Genomic DNA, 22,280 nt, shown 5'->3' on the forward strand with positions numbered 1-22,280 from the left:
CCCCCCCCCACCCCACACACACACAAAAAAAAAGGAAAAAACTCTAGGTAGCTTTAATGACGTCATATATATTGCATATCTGGAGCGATGCATATAAGTACTACTTTATATCTTGATATCTGCTGATTTCTTTCTTGATGTACTTCCTCAAAAAGAAAAGTTGCTGCACCAGTGGTTTAGAAGTCTAATTGACTTGTGCTACAGTCAGTCCATCCTGCAATTTATTTTGCTGTTTATCTGGGCTCAAGCTGTGGCTGGCCTGATTGATGGATTTTTTCCAGCCATGATTGTTTTTCTAGTTTCGTATCTCTGGTGCCAGTATTCATGCTTATGGAATTTCTAGTCATTATGGCCTCTTATAATTCTCAAACAGTGAAAAACAGTAACTTCTGAATACATTGATGGTTTGACCTTTTTAATGTAATCATATTTCATTTTTTCAGGCGATAATATATCAATCTCTGTAATTCAATTCCAAAATGGGTCTTGGTTATGTCGTATATCTCACAGTAACCACATGGCACTGGTGGTAGAAAACACTAAGAGCATGTTTATAAATTATTTAGATTAAAAATAGATAGAAATGAGCAGTGGATAAATGGAGTAGTACTTGTGGATCCCTCAAAACGTGTCGATAAAAAGTAGCTCGAGTGTTTATAAATAGTTTATAAACATGAGCCAAACATAGGCGAAAGTAATAACATCCCTTTGTTGGGCATTGTGATGTAGTACATTCCTACTACAATTAATAATTTCCTACTATTCCTACTACAATTATATTTTATCTTTTCTAGAAGTTTATCTTTTCAATTTGTTTATCTTTTTAGTTTTTTGTATAGTTATGATAGAACTTTTCATCTTTTATTTGATTAGGATTGTAGTTTCAATTTTCTAATACTATTAGAAGTAGGGAATAATTTTGTCTATAAATATAAGAGCATTGTACACTTTTCAACACCAATCAATTATTATTCAATATATACGTGACATGATTCTTCAAATATTGTTTTTATTTATTACATAATTCTTATTATAAGAATTTCATATCGCTTCTGCACCACAATGTCAAAATGATGCCTTCTGTTACTGTACTTTTAATGCTCATTTAGTATGATTGGCTCAATGTAGCTAGAAGAAACAATTTATTTAGCGAGCATTCATTTATTTTTAAACCTCAATTTCTGCTTCTCTTTTGAAGCTAAATTATGATCTCTCAATTAAATTATATTTCGGGATGCTATGCAGTGAATCACCAAAAGGTGCAAACGATGCATCAACATTCCAGAGAAAGGTTTGCCTCTCCCAATATAATGAATTAATTACGCAGTTTCATATAAAATTCGAGTTGGTAGAAATTTCATTGCCTCATTACATTGGAACATATTGATCTCTCTTTATAAAAAGAAAATGTAAAGAAGAGACCATATGAAATCCTCTCTCTCTCTCTCTCTCTGGTTGAGTAAAGAAAACACAATCAAATTTAACATAAGTGACTAAAATTAATAGAAGAATAAGATATTTCACAGACTGACTGCTGAAAGCCAAGTGTTATTAGTAAATCTAATGATCCTAAAAATCCATTTATACTTTGTTTTTGGTTCAAGGTAACAAATTGTTTATGGCTTCTTATGTTCTAATTTGTCTTGTTGACTCACAAGACAAATGGAAATGCTAGGTCTACTACACAAAAATAGGTAGTACCTTTCAGAAGAGACATTTTAATCCAGAAACTTGGTTTACCTGTACACATGTTTAATGGTGATATTATTTGTTCCAGCTTGCAGTAGAGTGTATCTTTTGCTCAGCATGTATTCGCTTTGTCGAGTGTTGCCCGCAAGGAGGACTTACAGGTCTATTCATGCTCTAAACTCCTAACCTTTATTTGACGACCTCTTTTCTCTTTTAGTTTTATTTTCTTTTCCTTCACCTGACACCTCATAATTTCCTCATATTTAATGTGCTTCTTCAATGGCAGAGAAACTTTGGATTGGGCTTGAAAATTTTGTCTTTGACTGGCTTATTAATGCAGACAGGTAAAATGATCAAGCTAAATTTAGAAATTGTTACAATATTGGTTAGCCTTCTTTTAGCTCCTGTCTTGATTCTGACTAAGGTGCAAACATGTGTGTTAATTGTGGCATGGATTCATATTTCATGTTCCTTGGGCCCAAAACATCTTTATATTGCCAATTTGTCATGTTATGAGTCCAACTATTACAAACTGCATCAAATAGTTTTTATTTTTTAAAGTTCATGTAATTACTTTAGAATGTAAAAGTATTATACCACGGTTAATATGATTGTGCATATTGGTTGCAATTGGTGGAATGAAGAAGTATTATTATCTATATTTCACGAAGATGCTTGAAATCCCAATGGATCAAACTGGAATGAGCTATGGTGTTTATTGTCCTGATGTAAGCAATGAAATTTCATTGATGATGTTTCTATACCATGTAATCTGTTTACAAAATACCTGTATATTAAAAAAAAAAAAAAAAATTCGCTTTACAAAAGACCAAATTATTACAATTGGCATATGCTATCCAGTAACTCTATATCTTCAGTACAAACTCCAGCCCAAAAAGAATCCTCAGTTATTTAATTGTCTTGAGCATTGTCCATGAAGTTACTCAGAGAAGAATACCGAAATGTTGCCTTACTATTCTGTGTTTTTCAATTTTAGCTTGATTTCTGATACAGAGATGAGTTTAATGAGTAAGACTTGTGTGTCGTGTATGTACTTTTTATATAGAATGGGGTTGTATTATAATGTAGAAAGAAATGCGCACTTTCCATTTGAATCGATACATTTAGCCTCTATTTGATCCCATTATTCAATAATTCATTTTTTCCATGCTCATTTTCAACCACATATTTTACCAATAGAATATTTTGCACGTAAATTCAAAACTCTTCTTTACTTTTTAACTACACATTCTCCAAAAATTACTATTACAAAATCCATTTTAATATAAAAATGAGACTCAAACAAGGACTTAGTTTAAAGCATGATTGCATTGCAATGCGCTCTCGGTAACTGTCGTACAAACTCATTTTTTATCAATTGCAGGCTTGTTAGCCAAGTTGATTATCCTTCATTGGTAGATTTGAGGGGCCTTCTTTTGGACCTAGTTGCACAACTTTGTGGTGCCTTGTCTCGGATCAGGTAATCAGATAATTAGCACTGCCCCGCCGAATATTCAAATATAACGTTTCATAGCTGGGGTGATAGGTAATCCGCTGGTTCTAACTTTTTCATTGATGCATGAACAAGTCTCTTCTGAAATATGTCAACAATCATTGGATTATATCAAATCCACCAATCTTTTTTTGTTGTTTTTTGTAACTGCTTTGAGATCCATGTACTACAACTGATGATGGATATCTTAAGGGTGCAACATGCAATGAATCTAGGGGGAAACAACTGCTTACATAACTTAAACTCAGATGTCCAATAAATGCTTCATTTCCTCTTTCTGAAGTTCTTTATTGGCTCCTTACCTAGATCTGCCACTTGCCATCCAGTGTTGACGATTAAGAATGTTATTTTAATAGTCTTTTTGTTAAGGTTTGCACTAGTCTCACTAATTTATGTGTACGATTCCTTTCAACTCAAAAGGTTTAGTTCTGTGACTGAGCGCTTCTTCATGGAACTCAACACTCGTCGAATTGACACCAGTGTTGCTCGAAGTGAAACACTTAGTATTATCAATGGGCTGCGCTACCTTAAGCTTGGGGTATGTGTGTTTAAATTCTTTTGCTAAGCTAATGTGGAAGCATTTGTATAATAATAAGTTGATTATCAGGTCAAAACAGAGGGCGGTCTAAATGCATCAGCTTCCTTTGTTGCTAAAGCCAACCCCCTAAATCGCGCTCCTCATAAACGGAAAAGTGAACTTCATCATGCTCTATGCAATATGCTTTCAAACATTCTAGCTCCACTTGCTGATGGTGGAAAAGGTCAGTGGCCTCCTACAGGTGTTGAACCTGCACTCACCTTTTGGTATGAAGCCGTTGCACGAATAAGGGGGCAGCTCATGCACTGGATGGATAAACAAAGTAAACATATAGCTGTAAGTATCAGGGCAAAGGGATACAGGGAAAAAAATTCCCTTTTTTCGCCTTTTCTGAAATTTAGGTAATGTTCACCTCACTAGCTGGGAACAGCAAGATCTCTCAACAGATTTTGGGATCTACAACTTTATATCTAATTTACTGCACCCCAAACCTGCAAGAAATGATGGGAAATAATAATTGCCAGTTCAAGATGCAGTCTCTAAGAGTGATATACAAGCCTTCATTGCTTGCTTAGAAATAACTGTACCTTGTTCTAGTAGAACAAATGTTTTCCTGGCATCATTTTTTATCAGAACAGCTCCATCCATTGTTGTCCGACGTAGCTTTTCTATTGTTAGTCTAAAAAAGCTCATTGTCTCAATCAAAATTATTTTCTTCTTGGGAAGATGCTATTATATACATCCGTGTTTCTTGATAAAATCATGTGCCACTATCAATTGTATTCAGGATTTAGAACTTCCGAAGTCCTGATGGCAATCTTATTTAGTTCTAGCAGTATTGTGGTTGATTTAAGATTAATAAATGCTCTGGTTCTTCCATGATACATCTTTGATGAGTGCAGGCGTAAGCAAACCTTTAATCAAGTTGAATTGGAAATGAAGTTTTCTTCCCAAAGAACTTTTCCTCTATATGTATTACCGTTTCTCCAGATCAAAATTATCATTCTTATTGTTTAAAATAAGCCACATATTATGTATGTTTGACTACTGAAAGGAAATAAAAGTGAATTTTATTCCCTTATTTTGTTCGCAAGCCTCTAATAAAATGTCTCTTAGTCTTGCAACTCAAAAGATTTCATATGTATTCTTGATTTATGTTTTGGTTTCCGCATTATTATGTTGTAATTAGTTTAAAATAATCAAGTAATATTATCCTTTATTTCGTTGTATTTAGTAATTCCAACATATATTTGATAATGACAAATCAAATGTATTTGTATTAAGTTCCATTTTTATGCATGATAGTGACGCATTTCTTGCTTGCATATGGCCATTGAGGACTTCTTGTCCTTTATTTTGCTCTTGTTTGTTTGTCTCTTAATAAAGTTCTCTTTTGCTATCAAAGAATGTCACAGCTTATTTTCAGTTGAAATGTGTTAGATCCCAGGTAATTCCCAAAATTATTTGACTACAGATGCTTTAGCATGTCAAATTAACAGGAAAATGACACTGAATTTGAATAGGAAGATTATTTATATTGAATGGAAGAATTGCAACAGTAATGCTATGAAAATATAAGGCAGATTCGAGAGCTGCCCTCTCTCCTAAGGACTCAGACCTTTCCTACTTTCGTCTCTACCTTCTAGACTCTACTAACTCATATTTATTGATCCCCTACTCTTAACAACCATGACATCATCTATACTCAACAAATCTAACGACTAAGATTCCCACTAACCCCTCTTACATCCCCTTTTTTTTGACGCCTTTGGTATGTGAACCGTATGGGAGGTTTATCAATACCCCCCGCCAATGAAAGCACCTTGTCCCCAAGGTGGAATTCCAGAAACTGAGAATTGATCAGCTCAAAATGGTTCCCATGATGCTTCAAAAGAAGGAAGATCCTGCCATTGGATGAGTACTTCTGGACCTGTGAAGTTGGATTGCTGGTTGGTCTGATCCCTAACACTGCTTTCGGTTGCACCCTCCATTCTAAATCAGTGCTGAGATTGCGGGAAGAGGTTGGACAACCGTGGTGGAACCTACTGCCTTTCGTAACTGAGAGACATGGAACATCGGATGTATGTTTGCCTCAGCTGGAAGTTGGAGCTTGTAGGCCACGGTTCCTATTTTTTGTAGAATGGGATTGGGACCAAAAAATCTAGGTGACAACTTCTCATTAGCACGCTTGGCCAGAGACTTTTGGCTGTATGGTTGGAGCTTCAAATACACGAAATCCCCTTCTTGGAACTGTACCTCTCTCCTCCCACTATCTGCCGTCTTCTTCATCCGGGACTGAGCCTTTTCCAATTGGAATTTCAACATATCAATCATCTCGTCACGCTGCTGATCCAAATCAGCCAAAGGAGTGTGCTGAGTCCCATAGCCGATGAGAGGAGGGGGATCCTGCCCGTAAACAATTTTAAAAGGAGTGGTCTTGGTGGAAGTATGAAAGGAGGAGTTAAACCAAAATTCAGCCCACGGAATCCAATCTGACCACGAGCGAGGATGGCCGTTAGCAAAACACCGCAAATATGTTTCCAAACATCGGTTTGCCACCTCCGTTTGTCCATCGGTTTGTGGGTGATATGCTGTGCTTCTACGGAGATGAGTACCCTATAGCTGGAAAAGCGCAGTCCAAAATAAGCTGAGGAAGACTTTATCCCTGTCCGAGATTATAGACCAAGGAAATCCATGAAGCCTGACTATACACCATGAATGAGTACTTCTGCCATTGTTTTCGCGGTGAAAGGATGCTTCAAGGTCATAAAATGGACATACTTGCTCAAGTGATCCACCACTACCATTATGGTGTCCCATCCTCGTTACTTTGGCAACCCTTCAATGAAATCCATTGTTATATCCTCCCAAATTGCCTCTGGAATCGGTAATGGCTGTAGTAACCCTGCTGGGGAAAGGGCTAGATACTTGTTTTGCTGGTAGACAGAGCGAGATTCTATGAATTTCTGGACATCTTTTTTCATTCCAGACCAAAACAATTCCCCAGCTAAGTGTTTGTAGGTCTTTAAAACCCCTAAATGTCCACCCACCTTATTGCCATGGAATTCCTGAAGCAGCTTGGGAATTAAATTTGAATTGCAAGGTAATACCAGCCTTCCTTTGTACAAGAGGCACCCATTAGTCACTGCCCACCCTTCGATAGCCAGGGGATCCTTAAGTAAGGATTCCAGAATGTTTGCTAGCTTTTCGTCGATTCCTATTTATCTTTGCAATTCACCCAAATCCAACACCCTCGGGATAGCCATGACGGTCAATTCGGCTGCCAATGGGAGTTGGGATAACGCGTCCGCAGCTTGTTCTCAAGACCAGGTCTGTACTAGATTTCAAAATCATAACCCAGTAACTTTGTGACCCACCTCTGATGGTCTATGCTCACCAACCGTTGCTCTAACAAAAATTTCTAACTCTTTTGATCGGTATACACTATAAAGTGCCGCCCTAAGAGGTAATGCCTCCATTTTTGGACTGCTAACACTACTCCCATAAGTTCTCTCTCATAAATGGATTTCAGTCGTGCTTTTGCTGATAAAGCCTGGCTGAAAAAAGCAATTGGTCTTTGCCGTTGAGATAACAACGCCCCCAATCCTACTCCCAAAGCATAAGTTTCTACCACAAATGGAAGAGAAAAATCTGGCAGCGCTAAGATCGATACCTTGGTCATGGCATCCTTTAGCCTTCGAAAAGCCAAATTCGCCTCGGAATCCAAATTGAAACTGTCCTTTTTCAGCTGTCTTGTAAGTGGTTCCGCCAATTTCCCATACCCCTCCACAAACTTTCGGTAGTATCCCGTTAATCCTAAGAACCCTCTTAATTCCTCAAGGTTCTTAGGTGTGGGCCATGACTGCATTGCAAGAATTTTCTCAGGGTCAGCTGCAACCCCTTTTGAGCTGATTATATGTCCCAAGTACTCCAACGCAGCTCGACCGAATTCACACTTCTCCCGGTTTGCAAACAACTTTTGCTCCTTTAAGATTTCAAGGACCCTTCGTAAATGTTCGCAATGCTCTTCCAAACTGTTGCTGTAAACCAAGATATCATAAAAAAAGACTAGCACACCCTTCCGCAACATGCTCTTGAACAATTTATTCATTAAGGACTGGAAAGTTGTCGATGGCGTTAGTGAGCCCAAACAGTATTGCTAGGAATTCGTAATGTCCTTCATGAGTCCTGAAGGCTGATTTGTATTCATCTCCCGCCTTAAGCCTTATTTGGTGATAACCTGATTTCATGTCTAATTTGGAGAAAATGGTGGCGCCGTTCAATTCATCTAGCAACTCATCAATAATCGTTATCGGAAAACGATTCGGTATTGTGGCCCGATTTAAGCCTCGATAATCCATGCAGAATCTCCACCCTCCATCTTTCTTTTTCACCAGCAAAACGGGGCTGGAAAAAGGGCTCACACTTGGCTGTATGATACTAGCCTCTAACATCTCCATGACCAACTTCTCAATTTCAGCCTTATGAGATTGGGGATACCTGTAAGGCCTTACATTAACGGGCTCACTACCTGCTTTCATAGTGATAGCATGTTCTTGCTCTCGCCGGGGAGGTAATCTAACTGGTGCCTCAAACACTTTCTTAAATTGCATAATAATTTCTCGTATCAGTTAGGGAATACCATGCTGATTATGCTATCCATCAACTTGCACCGGACACAGCTCCACAATCATGCCTTCCCCTTATTGCTAGTGTTCTCATCATTGATTTTAAGGACACCGATGATCTGGTTAACCCGTCCTCTCCCTTTAAAATGACCGTGTTCTTTCCCATCGGTATCTTCATCACCAATGTCTTCCAGTTGATTCGGACTGTACCCAAGGTACTAAGCCATTGTATTTCCAGAATGATGTATGAGCTACCCAACTCAATAGGTAAATAATCCTCTATCACCACTAAGGACTACAAGTGTAGTACCACTCCTCTGCATTTTCCTCTTCCGTTGACAGACTTACCTGTTCCCACCTGTACTTTGTATCCACAAGTCTCCGTTATTGGCAACTTAAGGTTTGTAATCAGTTCCCACGACATGAAATTGTGATTAGCCCCCGAATCAATTAAAACCACCACGTCCTGTCCTTTTACCGTCCTTCTCACCTCATAGTCTTAGGTGATGTCAACCTAACGACTGAATTCATTGATAATTCCACTCTTTCCAATTCGTTACAATCAGTTGCCTTTTCTAGTTATTTTTTGTCCTCCTCCTTATCTGACTCATCCTCCACCAGCAATACTTGTAATTCCTTATTGCGACACCTATGCCCCATAGTGTACTTTTTGTCACAACGAAACAAAGTCCCTTCTCCTTTTTTGACTGAATCTCAGTCGGGTCAATTTTTTTGAATCCCGATGTTACTTTATGCAGATTTGTCCCTTCTTTCTTGGGTAAGTCCGTCCTCTTTAACATGTTCTAGGGAATAGTTCGATGCCAGGCAGGCTAGGGGCCAATACATTTCTTAGCCGGGGTCGTTCCTTCTCCTTCAATTTGTTGATCCGATTGTTCCTGTTCTCTACCCGTTGTGCCATATCCATAATTTGTGATAGACCTATTGGGTTTGCCATTAACACTTCAGCTTGTGTTTCCTCATCCAACCCATCGATGAAAACCCCTTCCAAAGTGTCCTCACTCACATTCTTCAAAGAAGCAGACATGATTTCAAATTTCTCTCTAAACTCTGCAACTGTCCCGGTCTGTTTGATTGCTAGAAATCGTTGGAATAGGGTCCCATATTGGGTATCCCAAAACCTTTCCAGCAATAGCTGTTTCAACTCCGTCCAGCTGTGAATGGGTCGTCTACCATCCTCCTACTGGAACCATGACAAGGCACTTCCCTCCATACATACACCGGTAGCCATCGCCCTTTCAGCATCAGTGAACTTGTTCATGCCAAAATACCTCTCTGCCTGAAAAATCCATGAGTTTAGATCGACCCCCTTGAACAGAGACAATTCCAATTTTCGGTAATTACCTTCACCCGTAGCAGCGGCTAACTGTTTCGGCACCATGGGCTCCGGCGCTATCTGCTTCTCGAAGGTGGCAGTCGATCTCACTCCACTCCCTTCACCCGTCATGACCGTAGAGTCTAGTGATAGACCTTTGAGCATCTTAGCTATTGCCCGTAATCCTTCGTTAAGCTCCCACCTCCCCATTGCGAGACTAACTTCCAACTTCTCATTCATTTTCCCCAGCTTCATTCCTGTTGGATTTTATGCGCAATATTAAAGAGATGAAAAAACGGAAATCAACACAAGAATTTTACGTGGTTCGGCGATGTGCCTACGTCCACGAGAGCGAAGCGGAGATTTCTTTTTTCAGTTATTAAAAATAGGGTCACAACATATTATTTATACTAACCCTAATCTGGGCCCATATAAAACTTTAAGGCCCGTACAGAAAATACCCCTGTACCGTACTACGGGGGCGTTGCCCCCGCACCCCCAACCCATTCAGCATCCCTAACAACCAGACAGCGGCATCGGCCCATTTGATCTAGGGCCTGTGTTTCACTCTATATGAGCCACATGCACAACAATCTCCACCTTGGCGAATATTCACCCCTTAGGAGAAAAAACATAACCTGGAAAAACACCACACCATCTAGGACCAATGGGTTGGGACACATCCTCTCTAACAGCTAGAGATGTTAATGAAGTTCAAGCAATGCTTGAACTTATTCATTGTGATCGGTTTTGTTATCATGTCTGCTGCGTTTCTCTGAGGTATGCACCTTCTCTAACAAGAACTCTCCTGAAATAACCAACTCTCTTATCTTATGGAATCTCACATCAATGTGCTTGGTTCTTGCATGATAAATCTGATTCTTAGCTAGGAAGATGGCGCTCTGACTATCACAGTACAGCTTCATTCCATCTTGCTTGATCCAAGTTCCCTGACAAGCCCTTTCAACCACAATAATTCCTTGGTTGCCTCAGTTGCCGCCATGTATTCTGCTTCAGTTGTAGATAATGCCACAAGTGATTGCACCATTGACCTCCAACATATGGGCCCACCTGCGAGTGTGAAAATATAACCTGTATGGGACCTTCTGTCATCCAAGTCCCCTGCATAATCTGTATCTACATATCCTTGAACTGAAATATCACCATGTTGTCTCTCAAACATGATCCCGCACTCCATTGTACCTTTCAAGTACCTGAAAATCCACTTTACAGCTCTCCAATACTCTCTACCAGGATTAGCTATATACTTACTAACCACGCTGACTGCATATGCTAAATCTGGTCTGGTACACACCATTACATACATCAAACATCCAACTGCGTTGGCATAAGGTATCTTTGACATCTCTGCAACATCTTCTTCACTCTTTGGGCACTGATTATTAGACAATCTGAAGTGATTTGCAAGTGGTGTGGCAACTGATTTTGCATCTGACATGCTAAGCCTCTCTAACACTTTCTTCAAATAGTTTTTCTGAGACACCCATAATTTTCTGGCTTTCCTATCTCTATTGATCTCCATGCCAAGAATTTTCTTAGCCGGTCCCAAGTTTTTCATATCAAACTTACTGCTCAACAAAGATTTCAATTTATCTACCTCATCTATATTCTTGGCAGCAATTAACATGTCGTCCACATACAACATCAAGAAAATATATGAGTTATCCTCAAGAACTCTGTAGTATACGCAACAATCATACTCACAACGACTGTAGCCAATCTGAGTCATATGAGAGTCGAACTTCTTGTACCATTGCCGTGGAGACTGCTTAAGCCCGTATAAAGACTTCTTCAGTTTACACACAAGATTCTCTGTTCCTGGTTCCAAAAACCCTTCTGGCTGCTCCATGAAAATCTGTTCCTCCAAATCACCATGAAGGAAAGCAGTCTTCACATCTAGCTGCTCTAACTCCAAATCAAAATTAGCCACCATTGCCAAAACAATCCTGATGGAAGTGTGTCTGACGACTGGAGAGAAAATTTCATCATAATCTACTCCCTTCCTCTGTGAGTATCCCTTTGCTATTAATCGAGCCTTGTATCTTTCTCCTTCCTTTTCTGACATTGCTTCTTTCTTTCTATACACCCACTTACACCCTATCTGTTTCTTCCCCTTTGAAAGCTCCACCAAGTCCCAAGTATCATTTTTATGCAGTGACTCAATTTCCTTCGTCATAGCCTTTATCCATTTACCTTTCTCCTGACTACCAATGGCATCCTGAAAAGTTATAGGATTGCTATTGCTGGTAATGAGTGCATAAGAAATCGAATCCTCAAATCCATACTTTGCTGGTGGTTTGGTAGTACGACGTGGTCTATCTAAGGCAACACTATGATACTGCTTCACCTCTGACCCAGAACTATCTGCTCCCTGAGCATTAATTTCTGTGTTAACATTGTCTAGCTCTACTTGCACCACTTGGCTTTTACCTCTGTCCTCGTCTAAATTCAGCTTCTCTTTATCTGTAGAAGCTTTAAGCATGAATGCTTCATCAAATACTGCATTCCTACTTATCACCATCTTCCTGGCCTCTGGATCCCAAAACTTGTATCCCTTTACACCTTTAACATAGCCCAGAAAAATGCATTTTCTGGATTTCGGATCAAGTTTGGATCGCTGATCACTAGATACATGCACATACGCCGGACAACCAAAAACTCTCAATTCAGAATAATCAACTTCATTACCTGTCCAAACTTCCTCTGCAATTTTCCCATCTAGTGCTGCTCGTGGTGATCTGTTTATGACATAACATGCCATGTTCACTGCTTCTGCCCAAAAACTCTTCGAGAGCCTTGCGTTCAGCCTCAAACATCTTGCCCGTTCTGCAATTGTTCTGTTCATCCTTTCCGCAACACCATTCTGTTGTGGTGTCTTGCGAACTGTATAGTGCCGCTGAATACCATGCTCCCCACAAAATCTCAAAAACTGTGAATCTGTATGCTCTGTATCGTTATCTGTCCTCAGATACTTAATTTTTCTGCCCACCTGGTTATCTACTTCTGCTTTCCATAATTTGAACTTGGCAAAGGCTTCAGACTTGTGCTTCATGAAATATACCCAAACTTTTCTAGAGAAGTCATCAATGAAAGTAATAAAGTACTGAGATCCACCTTTGGACAACTCCCTCACTGGTCCCCAAATATCTGAGTGCACATAATCAAGAATTCCCTCTGTCTTGTGATTTCCCATCTTGAACTGTACTCTGGACTGTTTTCCAAGTACATGGAACTTGCAAAAATTCAACTTGCATGATTTTACCCCCTTCAACAAATTTCTCTTGTGAAGTTCAACCATGCCACGTTCTCCTATATGCCCCAGTCGCATATGTCATAGAAGAGTGTCATCTGACTCTGATTCTGCTGTAGCAACTCCACCTACAACTGTATCCCCGAGTAGTTTGTAGATATTCCCTACTAATTTCTGACCCTTCATCACAATCATAGCCCCTTTCTTCACTGTTAGAGCCCCACACTCTGACTTATAAGAGTAACCGTTTGTGTCTAAAGTGCCTAAAGAAATTAGATTCTTTTTCAACTCAAGTACATGCCTAACATTTTCCAAGGTCCTTATCACACCATCGAACATTTTAAATTTTATGGACCCCATTCCAATGACCTTACATGATGCATCATTACCCATCAGAACAGATCCAAAATTACCAGAACGATATGAATGAAACCAATCCCGGTGAGGACACATGTGATATGAACAGGCTGAATCAAGTACCCAACAGTCATTTAATTTTACAGAATTACCTGCAGAGACTGATAACATGTCTCCATCTCCAGAATTCGAGTCTCCTTCTGCAACACTAGCTGAGTTTGAGGACCCATCACCTTTCCTTTCATCATTCTGCTTCTTATTAGGACAGTCTCTCTTAAAGTGGCCCATCTGATGGCATTTGTAGCACTATACATTTTTTTTTATTTTGATTTCTAGATTTTGATCTTGTGTTCCCTCTAAAAGAAACACCCCTGTCCTTCCTTCTCCCACGATCCTGGTAACCCTTTACGATCAACCCTTCACCCTGTGAAGTTTCACCAGTACGCAGTTTTCGCTGGTTGTAGGCTAACAGGGCTGATGTGACTTCCTCCAATTCGAGAGTCTCTTTACCCCACGTCAACGTGGTCACCAGATGGTCGTACGAAGGAGGTAGTGAACACAACAAAATCATTGCCTTGTCTTCATCATCAAACTTGATTTCAAGTCGCAATAGATCACTGATGATTTGATTAAACACATTGGTGTGTTGAATCAGATCCGTACCCTCCAACATCTTCAGCCCGTACAGCCGCTGCTTTAGATGCAGCTTGTTCGTGAGAGACTTCGACATATAACGACTCTCCAATTTCTTCCAAATCTCTGCCGGAGACTCAACGTCCATTACGTGATACATGATTTCGTCCGCCAAACAAAGCCGAATTGTACCAACTGCTCGCGCCTCGAGCTTTTCCCAATCGGCATCTGACGTACCCTTTGGTTTCTTCCCAGATAGTGTCTTCATCATCCCTTGCTGCGCCAACAAATCCTTCACCCTTCGCTGCCATAATCCGAAGTTCCTAGATCCGTCAAACTTCATCACATCAAATTTTGCAATCGAAGAACTCGCCATGTGAACCTGGCTCTGATACCAGTTGTTGGATTTTATGCGCAATATTAAAGAGATAAAAAAACGGAAATCAACACAAGAATTTTACGTGGTTTGGCGATGTGCCTACGTCCAAGAGAGCGAAGCGGAGATTTCTTTTTTCAGTTATTAAAAATAGGGTTACAACATATTATTAATACTAACCCTAATCTGAGCCCATATAAAACTTTAAGGCCCGTTCCGTTTGATGCGCTCCGCTTCTCTCACTCCACTTCGCTCCGCGCCGGCATCGGCCCATTTGATCCAGGGCCTGTGTTGCACTCTATATGAGCCACATGCACAACAATTCCCAACTTCATATTTATATGTTCCAGGTCTCCCTTCAACTCGACAATTGTTGCTCCCAAGGGGGAAATCTGTGCCACTTTATTTTCTAATGCTTCAATCCAATTGTCCATTCGAGTCGCTGGCATTCGATTCCCAGGATTTCAACGCTCTGATACCAAAATGTTAGATCCCAGGTAATTCCCAAAATTATTTGACTACAGATGCTTTAGTGATATCAAATTAACAGGAAAATGACACTGAATCTGAATAGGAAGATTATTAATATTGAATGGAAGAACTGCAATAGTAACGCTATGAAAATATAAGGCAGATTCGAGAGCTGCCCCCTTTCCTAAGGACTCAGACCTTTCCTACCTTCTTCTCTGCCTTCTAGACTCTACTAACTCATACTTATTGACCCCCTACTCTAACAACCATGACATCATCTTTACTCAACAAATCTAACGATTAAGATTCCCTCCAACCCCCTTACATCCCTTTTTTGTGACGCCTTTGGTATGTGAACCGTATGGGAGGTATATCAAAATGAACAATTCAAGAACCTGCGTCGGTTGCTCCTATGTTTTGAAGCGGTGTTTGGATTAAAAATCAATTTGGGGAAATCTGAGGTTATTCCAGTTGGGGAGGTCACTAACGTGGAGGAGTTGGCTGGCATATTGGGATGTAGGATTGCACAATTGCCCATGTTATATTTAGGCCTCCCGCTAGGGGCACGGTTTAAAAGTACACATATCTGGAATGTTATTATAGAAAGAATGGAGAGGAGGTTAGCAGGGTGGAAGCGTATGTATCTTTCTAAGGGAGGCCGACTTACTCTTATTAAATCCACTCTCTCAAATCTCCCCACTTACTTTTTGTCATTGTTTTCTATTCCGGTTGCAGTGGCAAATAGATTAGAGAGATTTCAAAGAGAATTCTTGTGGGCAGGGTTAGGGGAGGAGAGGAAAATGCATTTGGTTAATTGGGGTAGTATTTGTTTGCCTGTGAGGATGGGGGGGGCTTGAAGTGAGGAGCCTTGTTTTGTTTAATAAGGCTTTATTGGGCAAGTGGTTGTGGCAATTTGGAGTGGAGAGGGAGAGCTTTTGGAGAGAAATCATTAGGGCAAAGTATGGTGTGATGGAGGGGGGTTGGTGTACGGTTGAGGGTCGTGGCTCCTATGGGGTGAGTTTGTGGAGGTATATCCGACGGAGATGGAGTGATTTTAGGGACAAACTAAATTTTGTGGTGGGAAATGGCACTGATATTAGATTTTGGGATGTTGGTGTGGCGATCAACCGTTAAAGGAGGGATTTTCTTCATTGTAGTGTATTGCGTTAGAGCCTGCTGCTATGGTGGTGATGTATTAGACATTCATAAAGGGGGCTATAGTTGGAATATTACTTTTGGGAGGGGTTTACAGGATTGGGAATTGGAAGATTATTCGTTTTTTTGACCGCTGTGCATGAGATACAAATTCGGGTAGGAGAGGGTGATTGCAGCAGGTGGAGGTTGGCTCGATATGGAATTTTTTCAGTCTGCTCATACTTTCAATCCCTTTTGGGATTTGTGGAGAGTTCATTATCTTGGAAGATGGTGTGGCAAAGCAAATTGCCTCCATGGGTAGCATTTTTATTGTGGACAGGTATGAGGGGGCAGGTGTTAACGGTGGATAATCTTCGACGAAAAGGATTTTATGTAACCGAGTGGTGCTATATGTGCAAAAAGGGTGGAGAGACGATTGATCATTTATTCATTCATTGTGATGGTGTACGTTGGCTTTGGAACAGTATTCTGGCTTCTCAATCATTGGATTGGGTGCTACCTAGGCGTATATAAGACGTGGTGTGGGCATGGAGGAGAAAACTTCGTAATAAAAATATCAAACTTTTCTGGAATCTTATCCCGGGATGCATTGTATGGTGCATATGGAGAGAACGAAACGATCGATGTTTTGAAGACCAAACAAAGATAACAGAGCGGATAAGAGAATTATTTTACTTTGACTTTGTATTCTTGGTTTAATGCAGTGGCTAAAAATCCTGTTGTAGGGTTGCCTAATTTCATGTTGTTCCTTTCATACCTAAAGTGATTGTATACTTCCCGTGTACTCTCTTTTAAGGAATAAAATTCTCTGATTACCTATCCAAAAAAAAAAAAAAAAAAAAAGTTTTAACTTATAATTCACTTGTCTACTAATTTTATTTTTTTAACTTTTGCTCATTACCTTAACTATAATGTACATGTGCTAAACTAATCATCCCGTAATTAGGCATTATAACCCGTTGATTGTAGAGACATCTGAACGGAAAATATTGTATTAATAACTTTGAAATGAACAAATGATTTTTATATTCACTTATCAGGCTTTGTTAGTGTTGTCCTTCATGATGTTTGGGATTCAAAACACTTCTTTTGTATGCGGGACTTAACACTGCATATTACATACTTATCTTTTATATTCTGCCTCAGTGAACAATTCTTTGCATGCTAGGTTGCTTACCCTTTGGTGACTCTTCTGCTATGTCTTGGTGATCCTAATATTTTCCTCAGTAATTTTGGCCCTCACATGGAACAATTATACAAGCACCTTAGGGTAAGCTATAATTTGTCTTTAGTGCATTTGATTTCAGATGCTCCGAAAGGATTTAACCTGGATTTCTGTTGCAGGATAAGAACCATCGCTTCATGGCCTTAGATTGTCTACATCGCGTTCTGAGGTTTTACTTAAGTGTTCATGGTGATTCACAACCTCCCAATCGTGTGTGGGATTACCTGGATAGTGTCACCTCACAACTTCTGACAATCCTAAGGAAAGGAATGCTCACTCAGGATGTCCAGCACGACAAACTTGTGGAGTTCTGTGTGACTATTGCAGAACATAACCTTGATTTTGCTATGAATCATATGATATTGGAATTATTGAAGCAAGATAGTCCAAGTGAAGCAAAGGTTATAGGTCTTCGTGCTTTGCTTGCCATTGTTATGTCTCCTACAAGCCAGCATGTTGGCTTGGAAATTCTGCATGGTAACTTTTACTTATCTTGTCATGCAACTCTCTTTTTATGTCTGATCAGCTTAATTGAGGTTTGTGTTGCATTGGCAGTTCATAATATCGGTCACTACATTCCAAAAGTTAAGGCTGCAATTGAAGCCATTCTGAAGTCGTGCCATAGAACTTATAGTCAGGCCCTTCTCACTTCTTCAAGGACCACTATAGGTAACTTTGGGTTTATTGTAGTTTTTATTTTCTATGTAAGACCATTAGTTTGGCATACCTGTTACTGATTGCACGTCATATAATAATCATAAGTCAGAAAAATGTAATCTATTATTTCTTGTGGATTTTTGTGAAGTTTCATTTTTCTAAACTTACAACCCTCAGAGCTCTTTTAAACTGGTAAAGTCAAACATTTTTCAAGGACAATCAGAATCCTTTAAAATTCTGGAAATGTAAACAAGCGCACAGACCTTAATTTGTGTATAACTGTTTCCACAACTGTAGAATCAAAGAGGAAACCCTTAGTTTAGTTGTATTGATTTTACATAAGCAAATTAACAGTAATTTCTAGCCTCCCTAAATCCGACTATTTTGATCTGTTTTCCATTTCCATGCTGGAACTGCATCTCTGAACTAAAGTAGGTTTCTGTGTTTACCAAAGTGAAAGTTAAACTGTCATCTTCCTGTGTCTTTTGGGGCAATGGAAATTGTAGGTAATTTTTTTAGGATTCGAGTCATTTAAACAAAAGAAAGTTGATCTATCATATAGTTCCGTGGCCAAGGTCTATAGTTGGACCACTTTTATAGGAGCACCATGAATGGGATGAAGTCTTTGTATCTTCTTAGTTTGTATTGTTCCTGGTCACATCAGCAGAGTTTTTCCCTGCCTCATAGGTTGATGTTAAGATACCAACTGTAGGAAAATATGGATAAGCAACAACAATGAAAAACAGCAATTTATTGATGGAATTCGGAGGAACTATAGAAATGCAAGGTAACAATTATAGCCTTTTGGAGAGGGCTATTCTCTCCTGACTTAACTACCAATATTTGCCTCCTTCCCTATTAATTTCCCCTTCTATATATAGGCAAACTTGACTGTAGCATTTTACATTTTTATCCCTCATTCTAACTAACTGGTGGACATTCTGGAATTGGGCTCATCTAATTGGGGCCTATCATTACCCGCTGCCCCAAAAATACCTTGTGCTCAAGGTGGAAGCGTGGTTCAACTTCAAAATTTGGGTTTCCATTTAGCAGAACCATTTTTGCAGTAAGCTTGTTGTGGCTGTTAGCCTGTGTAGTCAACAGCCCACCTATCATTAAAATTCGATCCATAAAAACCCCATAGCCGGTCGTACCCGTTCGCAAGTGTTCCAAAAATTGAACCCGCCAAATCGAAATACAATGTTGCATAGTACCACGACCAATCAACTCAGTCACCCCTTCTTGTACTATTATCGAATTAGTAATTAACAATCCTAGCGTATCACCAAACTCCCCACTTGGTCTTAAAAATCCCTCCACCTTCGTTGCTACTTATTTCCTCCAAACCCATTGAAATTTGATGAAGGCTAATTAATTTCTTCTCCAAAAGAACACTCAACAAGTTGAGAGAAGCCACCACCACCACTTTGAGACTTCTAATTTGACCCGTGAGTTCCATGGACTGTAATCCAGCTTCAGTCAGTCTCTTGCTACCCAGATTATTGGATTTTCCAATTTCTAGAGGTCCTAATTTAGCTAATCCAATGGCCGGCGCACCATTCTGGAGGAAGTTTCGTGAAGGCGATCTCATCCGAGAGATGAGAAGGCCTGGAGACTGCTTATGGGCCATTTTATTTGAAGGGAAGCATTGGGCCTGGTTTAAATTCATCTGTTGGCCCGAAACGGGATAAGACGTACCTGCTTTTGGGCTGCCTCCAGCCCACTGATTTTGGATTAAATAGTTTTTGTCATCCTTCTCCGTCAACTGATTAAGCCCCTTAGGTCGTAGCACTCGTTTCTCGGCCTTCATCTCCGGCTTCAACCCATTCCCAATTTGGCCCTCCATCAACGCTTTAGAATTTGCTTGCAACGGAGTTTTCAGGACCTCAAAAATCGGTATTTCGAGCACAAGACAGTGCGCCTTTGCCCTTCCCAATTCTTCTCTGTGACTCCAGTTGTCTGCAGACTCTACACTTGTCCCAATATTCTCCAATTGTAGCGGAGTTTCAGAATTAATGGTCGGTTCCAACGAAGTGAATGCGACCCACTTTTCCTTTGTGTTCTGGTGTGTTCCCTTTATGATTCCTCCATAACTGACTTCCTTTGATCCTTCCATGTTCATGCCTGCCTCAGCGAGCTTGTTTGGAATTTTAGAAGGAAAGGTATGTCCAGTAAGCTCCCTCCCATGGATGGCCAAAAATCTGACTGCCATCCCCGCTTTCAATTCTTCCCCAAGTTTGCATGGGTTGATGACAATCTATCCATTAAAACCACTCCCAAGCTTCACCGTCCAAGCATGCCACAGCGGCCTCCACTTTTTCCCCTGTCGAGAATTGATTCCTAGCGAAAATTTCATCAGCTTTCCTTAGCCACCAATCTGGATCACCATAATAGAATATTGATATTTTTAGTCGACCTAGCGAATCCAATCCCGAATCCTTTGTCCGATCTCCTCCTTCCTGTTGCAACATCAAGCGGTCAAATTGACTCATTAACGAGCTCCATTTTTCCTCCCATTCCTTGCTGGATTTTGTTTCCCTTTGCCGCGGAATCGGAGCTCTGATACCAATTTGTTAAGATACCAACTGTAGGAAAATATGGATAAGCAACAACAATGAAAAACAACAATTTATTGATGGAATTCTGAGGAATTACAGTAATGGTAACAATTATAGCCTTTCGAGAGGGCTATTCTCTCCTAACTTAACTACCAATATTTGACTTCTTCCCTATGAATTTCCCCGTCTATATATAGGCAAACCTGACTGTAGTATTTTACATTTTTATCCCTCGTTCTAACTAACTGGTGAACATTCTGGAATTGGGCTCATCTAATTGGGGCCTATCAGTTGAGTTGAGCATTTTTGCTTCTCATTAAGTGCTTAATATGGCAACCTTGAAACTTTATACTGCCATACTTTTTATTCTGAAGCAAAATTAAGAAAAGCAATAGATAAGTGCTTAGCATATCCAAAGAACTTGCACCTGCTTGTTGCTTAGTTATTTGGCGTGCAGAATATCTGCTGACTTTTCATCGTACCTCTTGTTTTGTCTTCAACTAAGCTTGTCATTTAACAACTTGTTTAAATATTTTCTTTATATGGTTCTTGGATTTCTCTTATAAATTGCTTAAATTGTGCTTCTGCTAAAGTGGGATATACAACTGACGAATACTTCTCCAGATGCTGTCACAAAGGAAAAGTCTCAAGGATATCTTTTCCGGTCAGTGTTGAAGTGCATACCATATCTGATAGAAGAAGTTGGCCGAAGTGATAAAATTACGGAAATCATACCCCAGCATGGCATCAGTATTGATCCTGGTGTTCGTGAGGAAGCTGTACAGGTTCTGAATCGGATTGTAAGATACCTACCCAATCGTCGCTTTGCAGTTATGAGAGGGATGGCAAACTTTATCTTACATCTTCCTGATGAGTTCCCCCTTCTCATTCAAACATCATTAAAACGCCTTCTGGAACTCATGCGCTTTTGGAGAGAATGTCTGTCCGATGATAAGGTAGAAATTGACATTTCTGATACAAAGCGTGTGCAGAGAAATGAAGCATTCAGAAAATCTTCCTTTCTTCAGCCTCAGGAAGCAATTGAATTTCGTGCTTCAGAGATAGATGCTGTTGGTCTTATATTCCTTAGTTCTGTTGATAGTCAAATCAGGCATACCGCCTTGGAGTTACTGCGATGTGTACGTGCTTTACGAAATGATATACGAGAACGTTCAAGAAATGAACGGCCGGAGCATATCCTCAAAAATGAGGTTGAACCAATATTCATAATTGATGTTCTAGAAGAGAATGGGGTGGGTAACACTTTCTGACTCCTCTAAGATATCTGAAATTCTGCTTCATTTATACATCTGTTTATAAACTAGGTGTCGGAGGTTTAATTTACACAACTGTGTTTCACAGGATGATATTGTTCAGAGCTGTTATTGGGATTCTGGACGTCCTTTTGATCTGAGAAGAGAATCTGATGCTGTACCTCCTGATGTCAGTCTCCAGTCTATACTTTTCGAGAGCCCAGATAAGAACAGGTGGGCTCGATGTCTAAGTGAGATTGTAAAATATGCCGCTGAGCTCTGTCCTACCTCTGTTCAGGAAGCAAAGTAAGTAACATCTCATAGTCGGTTCTGGAATATGCATTCACATTCTTGAACCTTGTTATTCCGTAATTATTAATTTAAATTGACATCTTACTCGCCTAAGCCAAAATCTATGAATATATGCTTTAACTATTTCACTTCAAAATGTATTCAATGATAATGTACCCATTAGCAAAATGACCTCAATTTATTTGCCAATAACATGGTGTCCTTGGTCATGACTCTCGTTTTGAATTTGAATTTACAAATACAAGGTTTACTAATTCGTGATAGAATAAGATGTTGAACCACTTGAAATAAAAGCTTAAGCTCCCGGGGGG

The 22,280-nt window shown here is 39.8% G+C and overlaps 1 protein-coding gene across 3 annotated transcripts in view; it reads left to right on the forward strand.

Annotated features, from left to right (window-relative positions):
* LOC111400947 (protein furry homolog-like) overlaps positions 1-22,280 on the forward strand; it is a 31,505-nt gene that overhangs the window by 1,403 nt on the left and 7,822 nt on the right. For 2 of the 3 annotated variants that reach the window (XM_023028427.1, XM_023028428.1), the window contains 11 exons: positions 1,246-1,291; positions 1,778-1,850; positions 1,976-2,033; positions 3,074-3,169; positions 3,623-3,740; positions 3,810-4,076; positions 17,133-17,234; positions 17,309-17,666; positions 17,745-17,858; positions 21,029-21,657; positions 21,767-21,963. In XM_023028427.1, the coding sequence (XP_022884195.1) occupies positions 1,246-1,291; positions 1,778-1,850; positions 1,976-2,033; positions 3,074-3,169; positions 3,623-3,740; positions 3,810-4,076; positions 17,133-17,234; positions 17,309-17,666; positions 17,745-17,858; positions 21,029-21,657; positions 21,767-21,963 (2,058 nt within the window). The remainder of the gene's footprint in view (positions 1-1,245; positions 1,292-1,777; positions 1,851-1,975; positions 2,034-3,073; positions 3,170-3,622; positions 3,741-3,809; positions 4,077-17,132; positions 17,235-17,308; positions 17,667-17,744; positions 17,859-21,028; positions 21,658-21,766; positions 21,964-22,280) is intronic. The other variant, XM_023028429.1, reaches the window with a different exon arrangement.

Source organism: Olea europaea, chromosome 10 (assembly GCF_002742605.1).
Source record: "Olea europaea var. sylvestris chromosome 10, O_europaea_v1, whole genome shotgun sequence".
Lineage (NCBI taxonomy): Eukaryota > Viridiplantae > Streptophyta > Magnoliopsida > Lamiales > Oleaceae > Olea > Olea europaea.